Source organism: Ictidomys tridecemlineatus, chromosome 12 (genome assembly GCF_052094955.1).
Source record: "Ictidomys tridecemlineatus isolate mIctTri1 chromosome 12, mIctTri1.hap1, whole genome shotgun sequence".
Classification (NCBI taxonomy): Eukaryota; Metazoa; Chordata; class Mammalia; order Rodentia; family Sciuridae; genus Ictidomys; species Ictidomys tridecemlineatus.
This window is the reverse complement of record NC_135488.1, coordinates 40,271,052-40,294,422: the sequence shown is the minus strand read 5'-3', so window position 1 is coordinate 40,294,422 and position 23,371 is coordinate 40,271,052. Positions and strand designations below refer to the sequence as shown.

The window sequence follows — 23,371 nt, the reverse complement described above, 5'->3', positions numbered from 1 at the left end:
AGTGTCTGGGATTACAGGCATGTACCACTGCCCCCCAGCTCTGCACTATTCTTAATCAGAGAACCTGTGGGGCTATGTTTACTAGGTATGAATTGAGTTGCCCTCCAGAGAAAAGAAAAAGTAACAAAGCACTGCTGTGTGGGCAAATCAGGGATGACCCCAGGACAGGGTCAGCTTTCTCTCCAAGGAAACCCCACTGCCCAAAAGGAGCCCCTTGGCCAACGCAGTGGTGCACTCCTGGAATCCCTGCACCTCAGGAGGCTGAGGCAGGAGGATCAAAAATTTCAAAATCAGCCTTAGCAATGGCAAGGCACTAAGCAAATCAGTGAGACCCTGAGCCTAAATCAAATTCAAAATTGGGCTGGGGATGGGGTTCAGTGGTCAAGAATCCCTGAGATCAATCACTGGTACCACCCCCCATGAAATAAAAGAGCCTCTGCTAAGGACTTCCATGTTGGCTGAGGCAGCTGCCTACAGTGGGTGTCCTGCAGAATGCAGTCAATCTCCCCAGGCCTGGCCTGTGAGGAGGGGTTGGCCCGGAGACCAGGGGTTAGCCCCCAGCTAATGATCACTTGGTATTGTGGTTTGGATGTCAAATGTCCCCATTGCCCATGTGCTAAAGGCTTGGTCACCAGCCTGTGGCCCTTGGGACATAATGGAAACTTTAGTAGGTGGGGCCTCCTGGAAGGAATGAGATCATTAGGGGTGTGACCTTGAGGGGGATATTGGGACCCAGCCCAGTCCTACCCACCCTCTTCCCAGTTACCCAGAGATGAGCAGCCTCCTCTGTCATGTGCTCCAGCTGCCAGGATGTCCTACTGTGCTGTCACAGGCCCAAAGCAACAGGGCTAAGGTGCCATGGACTGAGACCTATGCAGCCATGAGCCAAAAGAAACCCTGTTTCCTTTTAAGGGGATTCTCTCAGATGCTTTGTCACAGCAGCAGAAAGCTGACAGCACCCTTGGTCTGTGCCCCTGCTTTATACATAGGGATGCTGAGGGCCCACAGGAAGCCGAGCAGCCCCAGGTCACATGGTCCCATAAAAACAATTATTATCTATTCATTCACTGACTACATGGCAGGAGCTGGACTCCAGATCTCAGTGTTTGAAAAAGTTGTGTTTCCTTCCTGCCCCTTAGTCCCTCGCTCTCTCTTTTTGTATGAATCCAAGAAGGACCTTCAGGAGATTGCAATGCCATCCAGTCATACTAGCCAGCTTTGTACTTGAACATGAAATTCATGGGATGTTTCTGCTTCACATTGTGTTAGTCACTAGTCATCAGAGAGCTCTGTGCTTTCACTTACAGAGTGCCACCCCACTTCCCTGCTGCAAGGGCTCTTCCTGCCAGGTCACCTGCTGGATGGAGGGCACTGCCCAGTGCCCTAGATCTCTCCTGAATGTCCTGTGACCAACCCACTGCAGGCCAGGCAGACATCCACAGAAAAAAACAGCGAGAGGGTCTGGCGCCCCCTGCAGGTACTGTTATATAGATGCCCACAGAACATTCCTCAAACCTGCAGCAGCTTGGACTGCATCCAAATGCAACCACAGGCCGAGCACAGTGCCACCCACCTGTGATAGAGTGACTCAGGAGGCTGAGGCAGGAGGATTGTGGGTTTGAGGCCAGGTTTAGCAACTTATTGAGGCACTGTCTTAAGATAAAGAATTAAAAGGGCTGAGGATGTAGCTCAGTGGCAGAGCCCCTGGTCCAATCCCCAGTACCAAGAGGAGGTGGAGATACCAGAGATGGGAACTTATGAGTTGGGTCAATGGTAACTCCAAGCCCAATGAGACTGAATGCACAGGGGAAGCTTTAACCCGCAAAAGAAAAGGAGGCAGGGAGCTTCAGCTCCAGGTAAAGGACTAGGAATTGAACCCGGGTGCCTTACCACTGAGTACACCCCAATCCTTTTTATTCTTGTTTTGAGAAGGGGTCTTGCTACGTTGCTGAGGGTCTCACAAAATCACCAAGGTTGACCTCAAGTGATCCTCCTGCCTCAGCCTCCCGAGAATCTCTGGGATTACAGGCATGCACCACCATGCCCAGCAAGAAAGGAACTTTTATCAGTGCAGCCACACGGGGAAGGCAGGGGACCCACATCTTAGCCTGTCTTCAGGGGGTGACAATGACTTGGAGCTTTTATAGAGAGGGGAATGAGGGAAAGGGCTTGGGCTTTGCACAGCTGCCAAAGCAGGTGGTCCTGACCAGTTGAGGTCTGTCCATCTTCCCTGGATTGGCCAGGTGGTGCCTTGTCAGGAGAGCTGTGTCACCTGCTTTGGCTCTCAGATGCACATCAATCAGACCTTGTTCCTGGGACATGAAACAGACTGCATGGGGGCGGGGGTCTGGATTCTGAATTAAGAGCAACTTTCTTCTGCTGAAAATAGAGACGGGCTGCAACCCCACGCCCACCTCAGGAGCCAGGAAAGCTAAGATGGGTCCCGCCCTTCCTCAAGCCTGGGCACAGGCCATCTGCCTAGGCATTTTCTGTGTTTTTCCCATTTTTGCTTTTCTTCAGGCCAAGGAAATTCACGTATGTAGATCACTTGGGTTTTGTTTCTATAAACTGTAACCACTTCTGTGGGTCAGGGGCTTCTTCCAAGCCTTCTGGCTGCTTCTCCCCAGTTTGATCAAAGTTCTTTATTTTTTCCTTTTTATTTCTTTTTTTTGCCTGTTCCTTGTGCTGGTGGGCACTGATGCAGCCAGCAGGGTCCAGTAACAAATCCAAGGTGACTCAGGCAAAGGGGATGGATGGGCCATATATTGAGGCAGAGATGCTGCCCTTCTAATTCTGCCTTTAGCCATCCATTGGATGTCTGCGGGTAGAGGTGGAGGGCTGGAGTCTTCCTTACAAAATCCTTACAACTCAAGTCAGCAAACACTGAAAGCCCTGTCGCCCTCAGGGACAGGGCACCAGACAGTTCCTCGGTGCCTCCCAAAGCCTGCCAAGGGAGAAGTCACTTGGGGCCCGACTCCAGGAGGATCATCAAGGGGCGGGACAGGGAAACTTCAGGTAAAAAGCCGCAGCCAGCTCACCCTAGGACCCCAGCCCTCACCAGCCCCACCGCTTTCCTGGACAGAAAGGTTTCCTCGAGCATCCTCACTGGGTGTCCCTGCAGCAGGGCCCCAAGATTGTTCTGGAAAGGGATCTGTCAGGTGGGAGCGACAGAATCTCATGAAATTTTAAGTACAACAGAATGCCAAATGACTACTCATTCCAGTGAAGACATGCTGCAAATAAGAGTTAGAACACGTGCTGCAAACAAGACTTAGAAAAGTGTCCTCAGAGAAGATTCTGTCATTCTGCATTTGTTTCTGAAAGTTGAAGCACACAGTTCTAATGAGCCCAGGAAGAGGTTGATACCCAGTTGAGTTGGCATATGATGTGCCAGAGCTCAGGACTTCAGGGCTGCTGTCAGGTGGTTCCCGGGCTCTTCTGGTCCTCACCTTCACTCAGGGACTTTTTGTTAGTGATGGAGTTCAGCAATGGATTACTGGCCCAGAGACTTGTTCAGTATTGCTCCGTAGGAGCAAAACACTGTCACCAGTTGTAGGTAGCCAACTCCAGGTGAGAAACTTGATAGATGTTAATGCTCACGGCTTCACACCAGCAACCTGCCCCTCAGTGATCATGCTCTCTAAAATATACACCATGCTAAATTGTGTGGAAGCATTCTAGGTCTAGCCAAACCACACGATCTTTCAAAAACAGCCCAATAACATTTAGAGGATTCACTCTCCAAAGCAAGCTTGCCAATGCCTGAGCGCCCACACACTCTATTGGCGCCAACCTCACCTCCACACATCCAGAATGCACACATCCACCAAGATACCACTGCCTGTGGTGGTTGAGCAGCCTTTCCAATGGACGAGGTGGATGTGAATGTAACACGTGAATGAATTAGCATTTACCAACAACTGGAAGAAAAAAATCCATTCTCTAAGATATGATGACGGAGCTGCTCTGTGATCTAGACCATCCCCCTCTCCTGCATCCTCTCTCTTTTCCTCTGCCTCGATGGACCTCCAACTGAGCCCAGAAAGATGTGTCCTTTCTAGTCAGAAGCCCTGTCATGGCTTCCATTTCCAGGCCCTGATTCCTGGTTAACTGCAGCCAGAGCTCGCTTTCAAGGTAGTCTCTTCAGATCCCTTCCCTACCCTAACCACAGTGTGGGCTCTGGCCCCACCCTTACTCTCTACACCACCATTCCACATTAGGGTCTTCCTGTCCCTCTCTGTGACCCAGGACTGCCCATGACCGACCCCACCCAACAACAAGCTGTTGAACCAGGTGCCATCAAATGGAAGAAATGACCAGAGATGGCTAACTTGAAGATTTCACAGAATAGTCCATGAGACAAGGAATATCCTGAACCAGTGAAATGACATAAGAGGAAGTCAATGAATTCTAACCTCAAGGGCAAATCCTACAGTACACTGGCTCTCAAATTCAGCTACACACTGGAGCCACCTGGGAGCTGTGCATAGTACTGACCGCTGGACCACCCACTGGCCCTGGGCTGATGGAATGGCTCTGGGCTAAGATGGGACACTGGGGTTTGTAAATTACCAGTTGAGTATAATATAAAGCAAACTTTGAGAACATTGCTTTTTCCCCACATGAAGAACTGTGTGCATACAGATGCAGAAGTACACAAATCTGCAGCATAAACCTCCTTGAGGGCCATAGATTAAATGCAGTGCAGTCACCAGCATCCTGGCTAGGAACACCACCAGCCTCCTATTTCCACCTTCCAGGTGATTGCAGCCCCGCCATCCAAGCATGGAGGAGTCCTCCCTGCTGAGAAATTTCAGTGTGCAGAATGGAGAGCCCTCTCTCCTGGGAATCCCTGCTTAGACAATAAGTGCACTGGAGAAGTTGAAATCAAGTGGGAGGCACATGGGGAGGCTTCTTGGATGAGGCCCTATTGAAAGGAGGATGGGATCTGAGGAGTGGACCAGAGAGAGGAAAGATGGGAAGTACAGCAAGTACATTCAGAGCCGAGGTCAGGCCCAAAATACAATGTTGGCTGACAAGAGAGCCCTTGCACCAGGATCAACAATTTTGAGAAGGCAATGAGGACTGCCTGAAAAGATCAATTCCACAAAATTCCATGGAAACCCACTCATCACACCTTTCTGAAAACACTGGAAATGTAGGTTTCATGCAAGGAACTCTGGGTGACAGATGGCAAAGTTTGCCAAATGCAAACATGCCTACCAGCTCTGAGAAGCCATTCTCATTCACACTGCTTCAACCAGGGAAAATCCCCATGTGCTCACTGAGAACAAGTTAGCTTGTGCCGCTTGAAGCTGCTTCAACAAACAGCTTCACTTCTGCACTTCTAAGCTGTTCTCCTCAAGAACTTTCAGAGCACAGTTCAGGCATGAAACACAAAGGGTGCCAGAAAGAGATCTCTTGAATCTAGCATCACCAACGTGCAGTGAAAAAGAGGACCAGCTGAGAAGATCAGTTCTCCAAAGTCTCACTGACATCCATTTGTCACACTCATTTACAACATTCACTTGAAGTGCAGGTGCCCACATGAGTGAACTGTTTTTTTTTTATCAATGGCACAGAGGCTTCAATGTGTAAGCATGCCTGTCACCTGTAAGAAGCAGTTTTGAATTCTTCTAGGTCCACAGGAAAAAAAAATAGCATGTGCTCACTTACAACAAAGTTAATCAACAAAGCAAATTGAAACTGCTTGCAGCAAACAGCTTCCATTCTCCCATTCCCCAGCTATTTTCAGCAATCGCATCCAGAGTCCAATTCCAGCTCAATATAAAATGTGTGCTCCCAAGGAAGCCTGTATAATTGACATCACCCAACTTGGGGAGGCAAGGGGAATGCTGAGAAGATCAGTCCTTCAAAACTCCTACTTTTTCAGAAAACTCATTGAAAGGCAGGGTACCCACTTGCAGCCATCAGTGGTTGAGAGATGGCACAGAGGCTTCAATGTGAAACCGTGAATGCCAATCATTACAAGTGCTTCTGACACACTCTAGTGCAACCTGGGACACCCCAAAGTGCTCAACGAGAACACACTTTGTTCCTGCAAGTGGAAGCAGCTTGCATGAACTGTTTCAATCAGGAAATTCCAAGCTCTTCTCAGCAATCACATTCAGAGCACAGTTTTGGCCCAATAGAAAAAGGGTCCTAGCAAGAGGGTCCCACACCTACGATCACCTTCATAAGGTAGCTTCCCATCTTCTGTGTGGAAGTGGGTTTCTCCTTGGCCCTTATGCTGTAGAGGAGACCACTAGGAGCTAAGCTTCATGCAGGACCATCTGACCCGGACTTTTTGCAAGCCCTATGAAGCCCTCACACAAGCTTAAATGCTACAGGACTCTGCAGACCAGTCCATGCAACAGTAGACATTCATTCATTGTCTAGAGTCTACAGGTTCCTAAATGCATGGCATTCATTATCATCAAATGCACAATTTTGATCAAAAACCATCACAGTAGATCAGGTAACAAATCATCACAATAGATCAGGTAACAAAAACATATATATTTTAAAATAATAATATATTAATGGGAACAACAAATACAGGATAGAGTAACAACTGTGTTACTAAACAAGGTCAAAGACAATGGCAAACTATAGATTCAAACTTTGAAGCAAATAGTAATCAATGTAAATATTCCTGGGCTGCCTCAGCCCCGCCCAGGCACACAGCAGCAGAATGGTTTTGCAAGCATCCTCAGGAGGGCTGCAGCCTTCTTCTTTGCAGGACGAGAGGGAGGTTGAGGCTGGATCCACTCATCATTCTTTTGGGAGAGGCTCCTTTTCCTCAGCACGAAGTTGGGTTTCGTGTGAGGGTTCTTTGCGTAAAATACGTTGGCCTGCGCTGGAATCCTCAGCTCTGGGGAGAGAGGGGTGTACAAAATAAGGTGGCTCAGGAGGTGCTCCCTGGGACACCCCAACATCTGAGAGCCTGTGCCAGAAACGAACTGAGCCACACACCTGAGAGCTCTCCAATTCAGTACCAATACCAACAAGACAGCCTCCACAGTCCTCCCTGAGGAAGAACTAGGCAGAGCACTTCAACAGACCTAATGTCTGTTCCTACCAAAGGCTTTGGACTCCAAAACATCCCAGGTCCTCTTGCATCTGCCAAAGCACACCACTAGGGTTTGCATCTGAAATCTCCCACAAAAGTGCCGAAGATTCAGACCCCACATGAGCCATCTTCACAGGTGGGTATGGAAGGAAGCATTGGATGGTGAGTGCTCTGATGTCAACATGCAATTCTCATTCAAGATGAATACACTACTGGGAGGTGGGAGGGACTGGAAGAAAGGTTGAGCATGCTTGGTGGAAGACGTAAACAGGAGTGCGCCCTGGGCACCAGTACCTTGTCCCTGTTGGCTCCACTGAATCCTCATTCTCCAAGTAGAGGTCCTCCTTCTCCTCTCCGTCTTTCTCTCTCTCCCTCTCTCTCAGCCTTGTTCTCTCTCTCCCAGTCTATGCCTTTGTGGCAAGGGCTGAGGAGCTCTCCACTGCCACACACTAGAGCTTTATGGACAGCCTCAGTGCACAACCAAAGAGAAAGTTGTGAAACCCAGAGAAAAGGCCTAGGATTCCTCAAGTATGGCCACGGTGAGGACAGGCTGACCAGCACGGATACCACATTAGAGCCACGCTTCTGCGTTGGTGGAGCCTGCTTCCATGTGAACCAGGCTTCTGAGAATGGAGGCCACATTCCAAATGCTGCCCTCCTGAGAACAATGATTCCAAAGACCAGCAAAGGGACTGCTTCCCTCTGACATGGTGTATGGCCCAGTGGTGCCATGACCCCGAGTGGGGGAATACAACAGCCAGCTTCTCCTTCCTCTGAACATCTCTTTCCTGTTGCCCTCCTCTAACCTAGAGCCTGTTCTCCATCCCTTCTGGGTTGGATGTGGGGATCTCTGCTATGAATTTCTTAGGCTACCAAGGCCTCAGACAGACTTCCTCTTCCATAGACTCTACTAACCTAACAGAAGGTTAAGATAGGAGACAAGTGATCCTAGAACTCATTGGGATGGTGGTCTTCAGCGTACATAGGCTGGGATAATGGCTGCTGAGGTGTTTGGCTCACAAAAGCCAACCAACCAACCAATGAAAAAGCGCTGACATTATTATCAGATGAGCTCTGTGGCTACGTGCTCAGGAAGCCCTCATCTGACTCTAGTTAGGGATCATAACCTGGCTATTGGGATCACTCCTTGGCTAGTGGACTCAGGTACGGAAGACCATGGAATTTATGCAAAAACAGATGATTCAAGCTGTCTCCCAGGCTGTGTTTTCTTCCCAATTTCATCCTGTTACTGCTTGCTAGAATCTTGGCAATGCTCTGCCCAGGCAGTGGTTTTCTGGTCACACAGAAGGCTTTCAATCCTACTGCTTCAGTCCACAAAATGCCAGTTCCATCTTTAGCCCATGCATTCTCATGTTCCTCTGAAACCACTCCTATCTCAGACCACAGAACCATACTGCTCCCGGAAAGAGGCTTTCCTCCTCACTCATCAATGATGTCAGCTTTGCATGCGTCTTCATGTCCTGGGCAGGGCACCTGGTGGGGAGCCACACTAGCCACTGGGGTATACCAAAACACCTGGAGAGCTTACACCAGCAGAAGTTCAGTTGGATTTGTGCACGAGCCCAACACACCCTGTTGGAGTGTTCTTGGGGGTCAGAGACTACTCTTTGGTGCTAAGAGTTGACCTGAGTCCACATCCTGACCCTTGCTCTCTGTCATCTGATTGTCCCACTTACTCTGACGGTGAGAGATGATTTGGCCCAGCTCATATTCCTCCGGCTTCTCCTGAGTAAGCAAGTGTAGCTCGAGGGCCCTGCGGATGACGACAGGAGCCCGATCGTGGCAGGTCACCTGGAGCAGCATGGGAGAGAGGCCTTCAGGAAATGGGCCTTGAAGTGACTACTCAAGGACAGTGGGCAGGGGCATTCTGGAGGCACCTCCACTCTAAATACAAGGGCAACATCCATGACCCTACTACCTGAGGCTGACCTCCTGCTCATCGCGTGGGCTCTTCCCATAGGCTACTAGCCCAATCCTTGTACATAGGACTTCCTGGACCTGCCATTGCTCTTTGTGGAGCTGCACTCCTCTCCAAGTGAAAGGACCCCACTACCTGCATACAGATGCAATCTCATCCCACAAGTTGGGAGGAATGGGACAATAGCCTCCAAGATCCTAGGTCTGCCCGAGGATGCAGGCGGCATTGGGAATGGCCTAGGCACAAAACCTAGAGGCTTTGGTCTGGATTGCCAGGGCCCAAATCAGACCCAGGAACGTGACCACACACAGGAGTGACGAAAGATAGCCATGAGAGCTCCTGGCCTCCAGAGGCTCAGTGCTGGCTGGGGTGTACGAGGGCACCTGTTCCGCCAAGGGTAAACATTGGGTTACCTGGACATTTAGTGTGCTTGCTCCACATCCATACTGACTCTGCAGAGAGACCCTCTCAGCTCCTTGTTCAAGGAACATGCAGAACCTCATACTGGTGTCCTGCTCCATAGAGGCCAGCATCCCATACAGAGGAACCTGCAACCTAGGTCCTGGCCTGTTCTCATCTGTCACCCATACCTGCCTCTGCCCTTCTGGACTGCATGCTGCCACCTGACACACAGACTCCCTCAGACATGGCGGTGGACAAGCTGCTGCTCTCCCTCATCTCAGCTCCAGCCCTTCACACTGACCTCTTCCTTCTTGATTCCCATCTATCCTCCTGATCATGCAGAAGCTCCAAATTCAAGAGGGCATGAGTAGTCCATGGTATTGGGCCAGTGTCTGCTCCCCACCCAGGTGTAAGCACCAGGGGACACCCCTGCTCCCAGGCTTACCAAAACAGTCTTGGCCATCTTTGGGCTTTTTGTTTCTATGTGGACACGAATTAAGCAGGTGTCTCCCACCTGCTTGTGGGAAAGCGGCCTGGAGGACTTGCAGGTTGATTCTGAGAACTGTGGGGGATGGAACATCAGCAAACCCAGAAACAGAAAGCCACCCCAGCCTGTCAGTTGGCTCTATGGGCTTCTAGCACATATGTCCAGGTGCTCAGGCTTCTTATTTCCCCAGGTGGCAGTGGAATGGCAGCACAAGTACAGCTTGAATAAGGTAGGTGTTTACCTCCTTTCCCTTGACCTCGCGGCATTTCCTCACGATGAAATAATATTTGATTTGTGGATTCATGGACAGATACATCAGTGAGTGGTCAGGGACCTTGATTTCTGCAGAGCAAAGTGGAGAGAATTGTTAGGTGGCACTCAAGGATTAGACCACAAAACACCCACAACCCCTGAGAGTCTCTGCCAGGGCGAGCCTGCACCAGAATTGAGAGCCCTCCTATCCAGCTACAGTGCCACCAAAGACTCCCTCAGTGATTCTTCCCTGGAGAAGATGATGTACAGGATTCTAAACCAAAAGAGCACCTGGCAATGGAAACAGCACCTTGGGCCCAGAACTTCTCAGTGCAGGTTGGATCTGCCAAAGGGACACTGCTAGGATCTGCATCAGGATTGGCAAAGGCTCCTGTGCTTAGGCCTTTCTCCCCAGGGCAGCCATGCTCACACATGGGCATTCAGGGAAGCGTTGGATGGTGGGGGAATTCATCCCCTTGCCCTGGATGAATCCACTCATGGATGAATACACGGAGGGGAGGTGGTATCCATCAGAGGGGTGTTGGGCATGGACATGGGAGGACTTGAGCAGGGTGGTGCCCTGGAGAACTCTATTGTTTTCTAGGATCGCTCTCCTTCCCCTTGTTTCTCATCATGAGCTGTCTGCTTGGTACTTTTATTCTGGTTCTTGTTCTACTTCTGGCTCTTCTTTCTGTCCTGCATCTTCTTGTAGTTCTTTCTGGGTCTTTTTCCTGTTCTTACATGGTTCCTTCTTGTTCTTCTTCTTGTGTATCTCCCTCCACCCTTCCTTCTGTTCACCTCCTTCTTTTTCTTCTTCTGCCTCCTGCTCTTTATCGTGTGATCCTCTCCCCACTCAGGAGTGTCTCTTTCTCCTCCTCCTCCTTCTCCTTCTTTCTCTGGCAATGGTGGGGCGTCCTGAGGAGTTCAAATCTATCACACTCTTCTGCCCAGATGCAGCCTCTGTTCAGTAGTCCAAGATGAAATCAGTTCTCAATCAATGGCCAGGAGTGAAACCAAGACCAAAGACAAGTGACTTCCTTTCTTTGTCATTGTCACAGTCAGGAAAGACTGAATAACAGACACCGCATTCTGGATAGGCTTCTACCTGTGGTAGTCAGCACCTCATCTGGACCAGGATTGCTAAAATAGATTCCACCTCCATAAAGCTTCCCCAATGAAAACAAGGTTTCCAAAATCTAGGAGAGGGCCAGCATCACTGCTACCCTCCTGCCATAAGGCATAGATGCCATCACACCTAGTGGGTTCCAGGCCCCCCGTAGTCCTCCCTTTTGACGTCTGTTACACACAAACCTCCCCTGGTCTGGAGCCTGCTCTCAACTGATGCTTGGGTTGAAAGTCTGTTTCTGAAATCACCTTTGTAGATTCTCGGTTTGGTAATTCCTTTTGACTGGCTTATTTTTTTACTAGGGATAAAACCAGAGGCACTTAAGCACTGAGACCATTCCCAGGCCTTTTGACTTGGGTACAGGGTCTCCCTAAGTTTCTGAGGCTGTTTGGAAATCCCCATCCCCCTGCACTGCCTCCCAAGTCCCTGAGATTCGCAGACACTGCCCCTTGCCCAGCTCCTTGCACCTCAGTCTTCCTCATGTGTGAGACAGAGCCAACTCAAATGAGGCGGTGTGTGAAAATGGGAAAACTCACTTACGTGCCCGACAGAGGGTGGGTTCTACTGTGGACAGGCTGGGATGGTGGAGGCTAGGAGTGTCGGGCTCACAAGAAAGGAAAGAGCACTGGCATTGTGGACAGCTCAGCATTGTGGCCTCTGTTCTTCAGATGCCCTTCTTTGTTGCTGGAAGGAATAATAACCTGGCCATTCTGATATCTTCAGGAGATGGGCACCCAGGCACAGAGGACTTGGAATTGTTCCAAAAAGAACCCAAACAGGCTGTCCCCTGGCCTTGACTTCCTCTTCACTGAGTCCTGTTCCCAGTTGCTGCAATCCTGACATTCTTGAGTAGGCAGGACTTCTCATATCCTGGCCATGGATTGGGACCTGTGCGGCTTCCGTCCATAGCAATGCTGATCCAATCAGGACCCATGCTCTGCTCCTCTTCATTTGAAGGCATCCTTATCAGTGAGCCATAAACCAAACTGATGATGGATTGAGCCTCTCTCTGCCTTGCCCTCATCGATATTAGCTTTGCATTGCCAGACCAGGTCCAGGGGAGAACACGTTTAGGGAGGTCCAGCAGCCCCCTGGGGCCGCACTGAACACCTCCACATTGGACACGCCCATCACTGCACTTGGTTTCCTGCACCAGGCCCACCACACTCTGGCAATTTTAGGGCCAAGGCCCACTTTCTCTTGGCTGTGAGTTATCCTGAGCCCACTGTGGATCATGTCTCCCCACTGTCTGATTGTCCTACTTACTGTCATGCAGAGACATCATTCTCAGCAGCTCAAAGTTGTCCACATCCTCATGCTGCAACAAATTTTGGTCCAAGGCCCTGCGGATGAGGCTTGTCACCCACTCCTGGCACGTCACCTAGATCAGGGTGGGACAAATGTCATCAGAGAATGGCTTTTAGAGGAGCTACCCAGAAGACTGTGGTCAAACATTCAGGAGAAATCTCAGCTACATATACAAGGGCACAATCTTGTTATCCTGCTACCTGAGTGTGTCCTCCATATACCCCCTGTGTTCTTGCAACGTGCTACTAGAACAATCCTGGTACAAATATCTGCCCGTACCTGCCATCTCCCCTCTCCCTGGGGAGCCACATTCCACTCATGTCAAAGGACCAAGCTGCCTATGCGCAGACACACTCTCATCTCACTGAGATGACAGCAATGGGCCAGGGATCTGTGCACCAAGTGTGCTCTGGGATGCAGGCTGCCTTTGTGGGTGGAAGAGGCAGATGCACTGAAAATTTCGGTCCTGACTGCCACTACACAAAACAGACTCAGATACAAGAGTGTGCACTTGAGTGCTTCATGATAGCCTGGAGAGGCCCTGGGCTCTGGAAGCTCGGTGCGGGTCTGGTTCTAATGATGTACTTGACTCAGCACTGGCAGTCACTGAACATGTCTCCTCTGCAGCTGGACACCTGCAGCATTAGCGTGTCTACTGCACATCCATAGAAATTCTGCCAAGAACCCCTTTAGTTCTGTATTTACATACATGCAAAGACTGACATTCCGAAGCTGTGGCATGACCCCCCAGGTGATCCCGACCCCACATTTCCACACCTAGTCATGCTAAGGAGGTTCTCTTTCCTGCCACCAGGAACACACCCCCTCCTACACGTGTGACAAGTCACTGCCAGTTCCTCTGCTCCAACCTCACTCATTCAGAATACCAAGTTCTAGGCACTGCAGCCTGCACCCTGGACATATCTCTGCCTTCATCTGTCCACAGCACTTTCGTCTGCACTTCTGGCCTGCCAAACCCACAATACACAGGCCCACTCACCGCTGCAGCTGGGCATGCTGAGGCTCTCCCCTCTAAGGTCAAGCCCTTAAGACTGACCTCTCTCTTCTTAATTTCCCACCACAGCCCCAGGGTTAGCTGTGTCTCCTGCCTTCCACTGTGTGGACACCCAGGAGGCAGCCCTGCTGTCGGGCTTACCAGGATGCGCTTTGTCTCCCTCAGGCTCTGTCCCTCTAGGAGGACGTGGACAAAGCGGCTGTCTTCCACCTGCTCGCTGGAGTGAAGCAGTGAGGAGCTGCTACTGGTGACTTTTCTCATGCACCACTCATTGGTTTGGGTGGCCTGGGGCAATGGTCCTGCAGCCACCGCAGAGCTGCTGCTCACAGCTGCTGGGATCCTGGATGCCACTGCCACAGAAGGCTCCAAGAACTGTGGGGGATGAAAACATCAGCAAAGCCCAGCACCTGCACCCCACCCAGCCTGGCATTGGCTCTGTGGGCATTCTACAACATCCATCCAGAACCTGAGGTTCTTGTCCCCTTGGAGGATGTGGAGTGGCACCAGGAGTAAAGACTGAAGAAGGTGGCTGTTTACCTCCTTTGGCTTGACTTTAAACAACTTGCTGGCAGCTGTTTCCCGAAGAAGAAAGTTATAATCCACTCTGCCATCCAGGGCGTAATATACGTTTCCATCTGCAGGGATCCTCAGCTCTGGAGAGGCAGGGGCAGAGGCGTGGTAGGTGACACTCAAGGAATACACTACCCAACATCCCCCACAACTGAGAGCCTCTGCCAGCTCAGGTCTCACACACAGACCTGAGAGCCCCCGAATCCAGCTACTGTTGCACCAAAGACTCCCCACTGATTCCTCCCTGAGGACCCTCTATGCACAGGAGGTCCCCTACAGGAACACCTTTCAAGGAAATAGCCCCTTGTACCCCAGACCCTCTTAGTTCACGCTGGACCCACCAAAGACAAACAGCTACACTTTGTATCTAGATTGGTCCCCCAAGACTCATGTGTTGAAGGTTTTCTCCCCACTGCAGCAATGATCACAGGTGGGTTTGGGGAAAAGCACTTGATGGTGGGTGCCTCCACCTTGCCAGTGGATTCATCCACTCATACAGGGCTACACTAATTGGAGGGGTATGGTTTGGAGGTGTGTTGAGCGTAGGTGGAGGATGTCCACAGCAGGGCTGTGCCATCCAGAGATATATATTTCTCTTGAGTTCCCCACTTCTGCATTTTCTCCTCATGAGTATAATTCTCATTCACATTTTTAATCAATTTATTGTTATACTTCTTGTTCGGCTTGTGTTTCTCCTTCTTGTTCTTGTTCTTCTTCATCTTCTCCTCATGCTTCTTCTTAAAGTCATCTTGACCTTCTTATTCATGGTCTCCTCCTTCAACTTATTTTCATTCTTCTACTCCTCCTTCTCCTCCTCCATGTCCTCCTTCTCCTCGTCCTCCTCATCCTTGTCCTCCTCCTCCTCGTCCTCCTCCTCCTCGTCCTCCTCCTTCTCGTCCTCCTCCTCGTCCTCCTCTTTCTTCTTCTTCTTCTCTCTCTCTCTCTCTCTCTCTCTCTCTCTCTCTCTCTCTCTCTCTCTCTCCAAGGAGAGTTTACAAGCTGTGAAGGGTTCTATTCTACCACACTCTTCTCTCTAGAAATGGCCTCTGGTCCTAAGTGGACTCAGTTTGCAATGAATAGAAAGATTGGAAACCAGAAATGATTCTTCATTGAACTGCTTTTCTCATGTACTCAACTAGGTCAGGAAAGGTCGCCAAAGTAGGCACCCTGTGGTTGTCTGTCTTCTTTGACACAAGACAAAGAAGCCTCTCTTCTTGGCCCCTTGTGGATAATAGCTTTGCAATGCCTCCTCAGGCCAAGGAAAGAACACATGTTAGGCAGGTCCACAGCCCCTGGGGAACATGAAGAACCTGCAGATTTATGCCCCATCATTACACTTTGTTTTATGCACAAGTCCTACCATACTCATCCTGGGCACTGGGTCAATGCACACTGTGTTTTGGCTCCCAGTTATCGTGAGCCCACTGTGACTCACTGCTCCCTACCCTCTGATGGTTCCACTTACTCTGATGGTTCGAGAGAATTTGCAGAAGCTCATAGTTTTCTGGGTCCTCCTGCTGGAGCAAGTGTGCATCTAAGGCCCTGCGGATGATGACTGGAGCCCTGTCCTGGCAGGTCACCTGAGCAGGGTTGGAGAAAGCTCATCAGAGAGGGAATTTGGGAGTAGCTACCCAGAGGACAGTGCTCAAGGACAATCAGAGACAAGTGAGCTCTCAACACAAGGGCACCATCTTGATACCCTGCTACCTGAGGCCTTCATGTGATCATGTGGGGGTCTTCCTATGAGCCTCTAGTCCAATCTTGGTACAAGAGTTTGCTTCAACCTGCTATGCCCTACAGGGACAAGGGAATAAGGACCAAAAGGCTTTGTACAGACACACTCTAGTCCCATCAAGATGGGAGGAATGGTCCAGTGCACTTCCATATCCCTGCTCTGGTCTGGGATGCAGCTGCATTTTTGTGTGGACCAGGCACAAACCCTAGTTGCTTTGGTCCTGACAGCCAGGGCACAACACACACTAGGACTCTTTAATGATAGGCATGGAAGCTGCTGGGCTCGAGAGTGTCAGTGCTTGCTAGGGTGTCAGGAGGTTCGGACCCAGCAGGTGCAGTGGTTCAACATAGCTCCCCTGGAGGTGGACACCAGAGTCTCATGATGGATACTCCACACCCAGGAAAATTCTGCAGAGAGAGCCGCTAAATCTCTATTCACATACATGCAAACTAGGACACTAATGGGCCCCTCCAAGGCCCCCAGTTCTCTGTGACCCACACCTACCCACCCTAATCATTCTACAATGGCTCCCTTCCCTTCAACCAGCAACATATCCCCTCCCACACACAAGAAAATGACTGCCAACTCCTCTGCTTCAACCTCCACGGTTCAATATACTCCTCCTCATTACCAAGGTCAGTAGAGGATGGCCTGTACCCTTGATATTTCTCTGACCTCCTCTGAACCCAGCACTCACTCCTGCACTTCTGACCTGCACACCCCAAAACACGCAGGCCCACTCGCACCCAGACCTGGCATGCTGCTGCTCTCCCGCCTCTCTCTTGCTCACTTTCTGCTCTCCTTCCTGACCTTCCAGAAGCTCCAGTTCAAGAAGACAGGCCTAGTCCAAAGTGTTTGCTGTGGACTCGGTCTTCCCCACTGTGGGCTCCCAGGAGACTCCCCTGCTCGAAGACTCACCAGGATGCTCCTATACTGTGTTGTCCTTTCCTTTTCCAGGTAGACGTGAATGAGGCACCTGCCTCTCATCCGCTTGTTATATTGGGGCCTTGGGGAGGACCGAGTAGAGACCCCTGATGTCCTGGACTCCGGCTCTGCCCCTTCCCTGGGAGAAGGCTCTGGCTCTGGGGTTGGCTTAGGAGCCGTGACAGGAACTGAGCTTGTAGCTAGAGGAGAAAAGATGCCAACATGACTGCCTTGCCCTGACCTTCCCACAGACAGACAATACCCCTGCTGCCAGGAAGAACTCAGGCCCTTAGCCCACACAGGACCTCTTTGCAGACTGGGGTCACTTCCTGAATGGACAAAGGCTTGTCCTAATTTCCAGCCCAACACCAGGCATACAGACACCCTGCAGTGGGACAAGAGTCGGACCTTTCCTCATATACCCTTAGGTACTCACCACAGTCCACCTGGCTCTCAGGCTTTGCCTGGCTTGATTTGCCATCTTCAATTGCGGCCAGGAGGTGGTGTGCTTGGTGTTCCAGGTTCAAGCCTCCCAGCAGGAGCCACATGGATAGCAGCTGCTGCAGACTCAGAAAGCCTGGAGGCTGATGGGAAGCCTCGGAGTAGAGGTTCACCCAGGTCCCCAGGAAGGAAGGTGAGGCACTGTGGGGAGGAAGGTGTGGAGTAAGCAAAACCCTGGCCTTGCCTTCACCACGGCCTCCAGAGAAAACCTCTGACTCTACACTGGGGAGAGCAGTCTTTCCTCAGCCTTCCCAAGTCAAATCACCTTGCAGGTCCCTATTCTGGAAACAGGAGCCCACCCTCTTGACCCCAAGCCCATTCCATGTTGAAGTTGGTCCAGGGGTCCACCATAGTCACTGAAGAGGACAACGTGCACTTATGCCCCATGGAGTCAAGGATGCAGTCACATGTAGGATATGTACTCATGGCACCTGCGGTTTGAGGCTGACCCCCATGAAAAGGGACAAAATGGCAGTCATTTGCACCCTATTTTTCAATGAATTATGAAACGTGACTGGAAACGTGTCTTCACACAGTGGGTGCTTTCTCCATGTTCATCAGTGAATGAGCCCAAACTGCTGATTCTCACATATCTCTGGGTGTGGGAGCCGCCAGGTCCAAAGCCCCTGTCCAGCTATGTCCCAGCTAGGATGCTCTGTCCCACTATGAAAATTAACATGTCTTTATTAACCCAAAAGTGCTTTTCCCAAGGCCTGAGTTTTGAGACGCCTCTGGCACAGATCTACATTCTTCACAAAGCCAATATCACACCAGAAAGACCACCTGGCCTCGTTGAGTCCACCTGGGAATGAGCTCAGTGCACACCATTGAGCTGTGGTGCCCAGTGTGTGGGGACTGCTCCACGGACCTCTGTGGATCAGCTGGAGTCAGGATGGTTTCTCTGCCTGAGAGGGGAGTTCACTCCCCTTGCAAGGCTGTGGCAGGCACCTCCAGGACTCGTCCCATTTGGGACTGACATTCCACTATGAGTGTGGTCCTCTATCTCATTAGGTATCACAAACCTTTGGGTCCCTGAGAGGTACATGGCAGCCCCAAGACCCAGGCATGAGGGGGCTACACACTTGGGCTTGGTGGTCTGGTGCTTACCTTGGGAACAAGAGATCCAGCACCTGCTGGGTGGGGATGGAATCCCAGGAGATTAACCCCATGTTGCTGCTGAAATGTAGGTTCCTCCCACAAATGACAGGCAGGAGCTCATTCCTAAGCTGGTCCTGCCTGTAAGGTTCAAGGCTCTGTACCCTGAAGGGCTCCTCCGTGTTCTCATCATTTTCACCCTGGGTTGGGACCAAGAATGTTGGTTTAAAATGGAAATGGTGACAAACAGAAAAATGACTTGTGCCAATACACTAGAGTCAAAGCACAATGGGACAGTTCCCATCAGTAGAAACACACACACACACACATACACACACACACACAGTCAGAATAGGAGTCCTGGGCCATTCATCAGGGATCAGATTAGAGGGCCTGCTGGGCTCACCTGCCCTGTGCTACTCACTGTTACTCTTGAGCTCCTCTGGGACAATCGCCAGAGGCTCTGGCGTCTAAGATGAAGCCTCACCCAGTGCATCCACAAAAGGGCTAGTTGGCCCCCCTGAGATTCCTGGGAGCCTGAGGCTCGGCATTGTTTGCAACCACAGGAGAACATCCTTCTCCCTCCAGTTTCTCCAACCAAATGAGCTCGGATGGCTTGGTCAGTTAAGTGGGTGCCTGGATACCAGGGTTCCATGTTCTGTTTGATCCATTGTCAAGGCAATGATGTCATTTCCTGTGCCCATACCTGAGCCTCTTTTCACATAAGACCACTTTCAAAAGCCCTATGAGCTGCTGATTTCTCCTCCATGCCTAAACATCTCAGGTGCGCAGGTAGGTGTTCACCAACAACTACCCAAACATCCCCACCAGCATCTGCCCTGCTTGGTGCCACTAGAGTTCCAGCTTGGAGCCTTCAAAAATGCATTCACAACCAGTCCTTCCCTCTCAGCAGCTTTTGGACCCTGGTCCCATCATTGTGCAACTCATGGTGTGCCCAGTCTTTTCTGGAAAGTAGGGTAGCATCTAATCTCTAGGGTTTATTGTGTCTATTGGCCCATAACACCCTCTATTCTCTCTGAAACCAGAGATGGGACTCACAGGTGGCTAAAGCACAAATGTAGAGATGGGACTATCACAAGAAGGGGAGAGACAAAGAATGCACCCCAACTCAATCAGGCCTGTGTCCCACACAGGGACGTGGCCAATGTCCGTCCCATCGTGGCTGCAGTTCCCTCTCTACACCATGGCAAGTTGGAGGGGACTGAGATGCAGAGGCTGCTCCCCTCTGCCATACAACTTCCCAAGGCTTCTCCTAAGATTTCAAAAGGGCCAAGTGTGTCTAGTGTTGGGGTCTCACAGAGACTCCGAGGTACCACAGCATCCTGCTGCCCAGAACCGGTTCACCCCTCACCTCAAGGGGGCTCAGCCTCTGGATTCATGGGAATTGAAGTGGGTACAGGTGATGGGATATCACCTCCAAGACCGAGTTATGCCAAGTCCATGACCCCTGTCTGCATCCCTGTCTCCAGCACCACTCCCCTCTCTCTCTTTCCTCCCCAGAGCAAACAAATCCATTTAGCAAGTGTGTCCTGGGATAAAGACATGACAGTCACCCATCCTCTCATTGCAAAAACACTGAGGCTCAGCCAACATGGATCCTACCAGGAACACAGGCATAAACTCAGAGTCCGATCCTCCCAGCCGAGCCTCAGTGGAGCCTGGACTCCCAGCCTCCTGAGTCAAGGAAACAGAGGTGCCTAGCCGAGCCACCTTGGATGCAGCCGCACACAAACTGAACTCATCAATGCCCCTCGCTCTCAGTTGTGAGTAAGAGGGGAGGTGGTGTTTCACAACCCTGGACATCAAGTGCAGTCTCCAGGCTTTGGGGTGTGCCCTGGCCTCTCTCTATCTGCCCAGGCCCTCCAACTCACACTGGCCTTTTACCCAACCTCCTCCTAGGGCCAAACTCAATCCTGCCTCTCAATTTCTTCTGCCTTCCCCAACACACTGCTCCGCAAAATGAGCAGGGCTGGCTCTCTGTTATCATGCTGGTGTCAGCAGCAATGCCACCCCACTGACATCATTCTGAGTCCCAACCTAGGCACTCCAGCTGTCCTTGCCACGTGTGGCCCTGTTTGGGCTCTGGCTCTTGCTCTTTTCTTTCATGTGCATGTGTTTTGAGGTTTTGAGTTTCTCCCACTGCAGAACTGCAGCTGTGGCAGGGTAGAGCTCATGAAGGTGACATTCTGAGCCACATCCAATCCCATCAGGACTGTGAACTGGGGTGATGCTGGAACACAGTGATGAGTGAACACATGGGAGGTGGTTGGACCCACCTTGCCTCTGAGTGGTTTCCTTTCAGGACAGGAATGTAGGGATGGGAGCCCCTGGCGTGGGATGCTTTGCACAAGGCGTGACCACGGGCTCTTTCCTGGCAAAAACTGGCTCCACTCAGCATGGAGAACACTGTCATTCCTGGTGGCTAACAGCAGCCCTGGACCCCAGAAAGGAACCCACACTCAAGATTAACGTCTGAGTGTGCGTGTCCTCGAGGAAATGAGGTCTCCTGATCCCAGGTGCAAAGGGGTAAGTCCTCTAACTCCAGGGGCCATGAAGGGACATCTGAGTTTCCCTTGTCCTTCTTTCCCTCTCTGAACCCATGGTGTCCTCACACTAACCACAGTTAGGACCCTGGCCTCATTCCCCAGTTGGGATCATTAGGCTCCATAAAGGACAGTCCCTAAGATGCTCAGTAAACCACCACCCTCTGCACAACCCATAACCCTATTCACCCAAGAGGCAAGAGGATTTCTATTCAGGAAAACCAGGAAAGGGAGAGCCTTTCTCAAGGACACAAGGACATTAGTGAGTGAGGGAGTGATTAATGGATGGAGAACTATTTCCACCACCAACTTCCAGGAGCATATATGGCCCTTTGGGCACAGGTACGAACCCTTTTTTTCCAATCAACTTTTTCAGAGAAGTGAGGCTGCCTTCTAGATGGCACCTCCACACTAAGGGGGTCTCCTACTTCTTCCACATGTACATATTGCAACGGGCCTCCCACTGTGCATCTGAGAACACTCTGTGGGCATCTGTAGCCTTTCAAGACCCCAGAAACCATGCGGGCACCCCAGCACCAGCAGAGCATTTGTGCACATCACAACAATCACCCCGGGTGAGAACTCTCCGTTCCACTCTGTACTAGGCCCTGCCATCTGTACTGATCAGTCCAACCCCTCTCCTTCCTGTTTCTTGATTATACTACCATGGTTCCCACACATGGATGCCAGGGTGCTTGTGGCCCCCCCAACCATTTGAGTTCCGGGAACAGTGGAATGTGTTTGGGAACTTCTGGATGACGGGAAGTCCCACCCTCCAGGGTTTCATCTTCAATGTAATGAGTGCAGAGGGAGCCAGGAGGGCTCTGTCAGGTAGAGAGAGGTGGGAGCTGATGGAGCCTCAACTAAGGGCCCAGGACTCTGGGTTCAGAGCTGGTGTTATGTGGAATTGTTGAGGGACGTGAAGAAAACCCAGCTCACTGTACACAGAGACAGCAGATGCCCTCACGTGGTCAGGCTGCTGTGCTAATCAGAGCCCCAAGATGTTCCACAGGTGTGCAGGTGGGGAACCCACGTGCCAGCCCAGGCTGTTCCAGAGCACCTCTACCTGGATTCAAAGCACGTGACTCTGCATCAGAGTCCTCACATCAATGTATCCCGGCCCCCCACCCCAAAAGTTCTCTCAGAGACAGTGAGGTTCCACTGCTCTGGACTTGCCCTTTTCTCTGGGATTCTGGGGGCCCATTAATTAGGAGGTCACAACAATTCTCAGCACACAGGCTGAGCCTACTGAGATCCCAGGAGTATCCAGGCATTGCTTCTATTTATAGTCCATCATGTCCCACGACACTCTGGACACGTATTGCACTCACCTAAAGAAACCACCAGGCCCAGGGCCTTCGTGCCACTGGCCTGCAGACACCTGGAGGAACAGGCAACCTATAGGCTGCGTGGAACCAAAGACCCTAGATCCTGGGATCCCAGCTGGAAACACAGCTCATGTGCACACAGTCACCACTGTCACTGAGAGTGCAATTGAAACACCCGCAGAGTTAGCAGTGGACCTGATATGCCCACGAGTGGGGGTGAACTGCATCCCTTGAAAATGATCGTGTCCAGAGAAAGGCAAATTTTGTAGGATTTCACTTATCTCAGATTCTCAATTATCAGGTTCATAAAAAGATAAAGTACAATGTTCTTTTCCTGGGCCTCAAGGGCACTAGAATTCCGCATTGATGGCAAGAGTATGTCCACGTGAGTTCTGGAGATGCATGGTGGTGACGCCTATACACCAACATGAACATGCTTAATGCCACTCAACTGTGTCCTCCAAAATGGTTTAATTACAAAACGGATGTTCGGTGTCAATTACCACAATGTAAACCCTTGGGAGACTGCTGATTGACTCATCTTAGCGTAAGTCAATGAATAAAGGTCCTCAGGTGTCAAGCTACAAAATGGGGGATGAGCATGGATGAGGATGGGCGGGAATATCCTCCCCCTCTAACACAATTAGGGAAGGATGTGCTGCCCTCAAGTGGCTGGGGGGCCTGGGATCCTGCCACAGAGGGGGATTCCAAACCTCACATCCCCTGACCCAGGCCAGAAGACCAGGTAGAGTCCAAGGACCCTGGGGCGGCCCAATGGCAATAAAGGTCAAAAGGAACTGGGATCTGCCTGGACCCTCAATCCCCTACTCTGAGCAGGGCTGCATGACGAGGCCAGAGGCCATCCACAGCAATCTGCCTTTACAGGAAAACAGGGACTCCAGGCTGCCTCTGGCTCACTGAATCAAGGTGGTGTTTGCATAAAGAAAGACCACTTCCTCACATTTGACCAGCAGCTCATGCGCTGACAGCACAATGGCTGGCTTGACTCAGGCCCTGAGAAATGAAATAGAAAATTCATAGCAAACCCATCTT

General features: G+C 50.9%; 1 protein-coding gene across 4 annotated transcripts in view; it reads right to left on the bottom strand.

Moving 5' to 3' along the window:
* The window catches only part of LOC144369275 (uncharacterized), a 30,722-nt gene that overhangs the window by 4,170 nt on the left and 3,181 nt on the right, over nt 1-23,371 (bottom strand). For 2 of the 4 annotated variants that reach the window (XM_078028595.1, XM_078028596.1), the window contains 11 exons: nt 18,439-18,626; nt 17,267-17,472; nt 16,825-17,030; nt 15,637-15,751; nt 14,139-14,254; nt 13,743-13,973; nt 12,545-12,659; nt 10,142-10,242; nt 9,859-9,975; nt 8,770-8,884; nt 6,500-6,874 (listed from right to left, as the gene is read on the bottom strand). In XM_078028595.1, coding sequence (XP_077884721.1) covers nt 6,666-6,874; nt 8,770-8,884; nt 9,859-9,975; nt 10,142-10,242; nt 12,545-12,659; nt 13,743-13,973; nt 14,139-14,254; nt 15,637-15,751; nt 16,825-17,030; nt 17,267-17,472; nt 18,439-18,626 — 1,719 coding nt within the window. In that variant the 3' untranslated portion in view covers nt 6,500-6,665. Of the gene's footprint in view, nt 1-6,499; nt 6,875-8,769; nt 8,885-9,858; nt 9,976-10,141; nt 10,243-12,544; nt 12,660-13,742; nt 13,974-14,138; nt 14,255-15,636; nt 15,752-16,824; nt 17,031-17,266; nt 17,473-18,438; nt 18,627-23,371 lie in introns of those variants that run through there. The other 2 variants (XM_078028597.1, XM_078028599.1) reach the window with 2 other exon arrangements.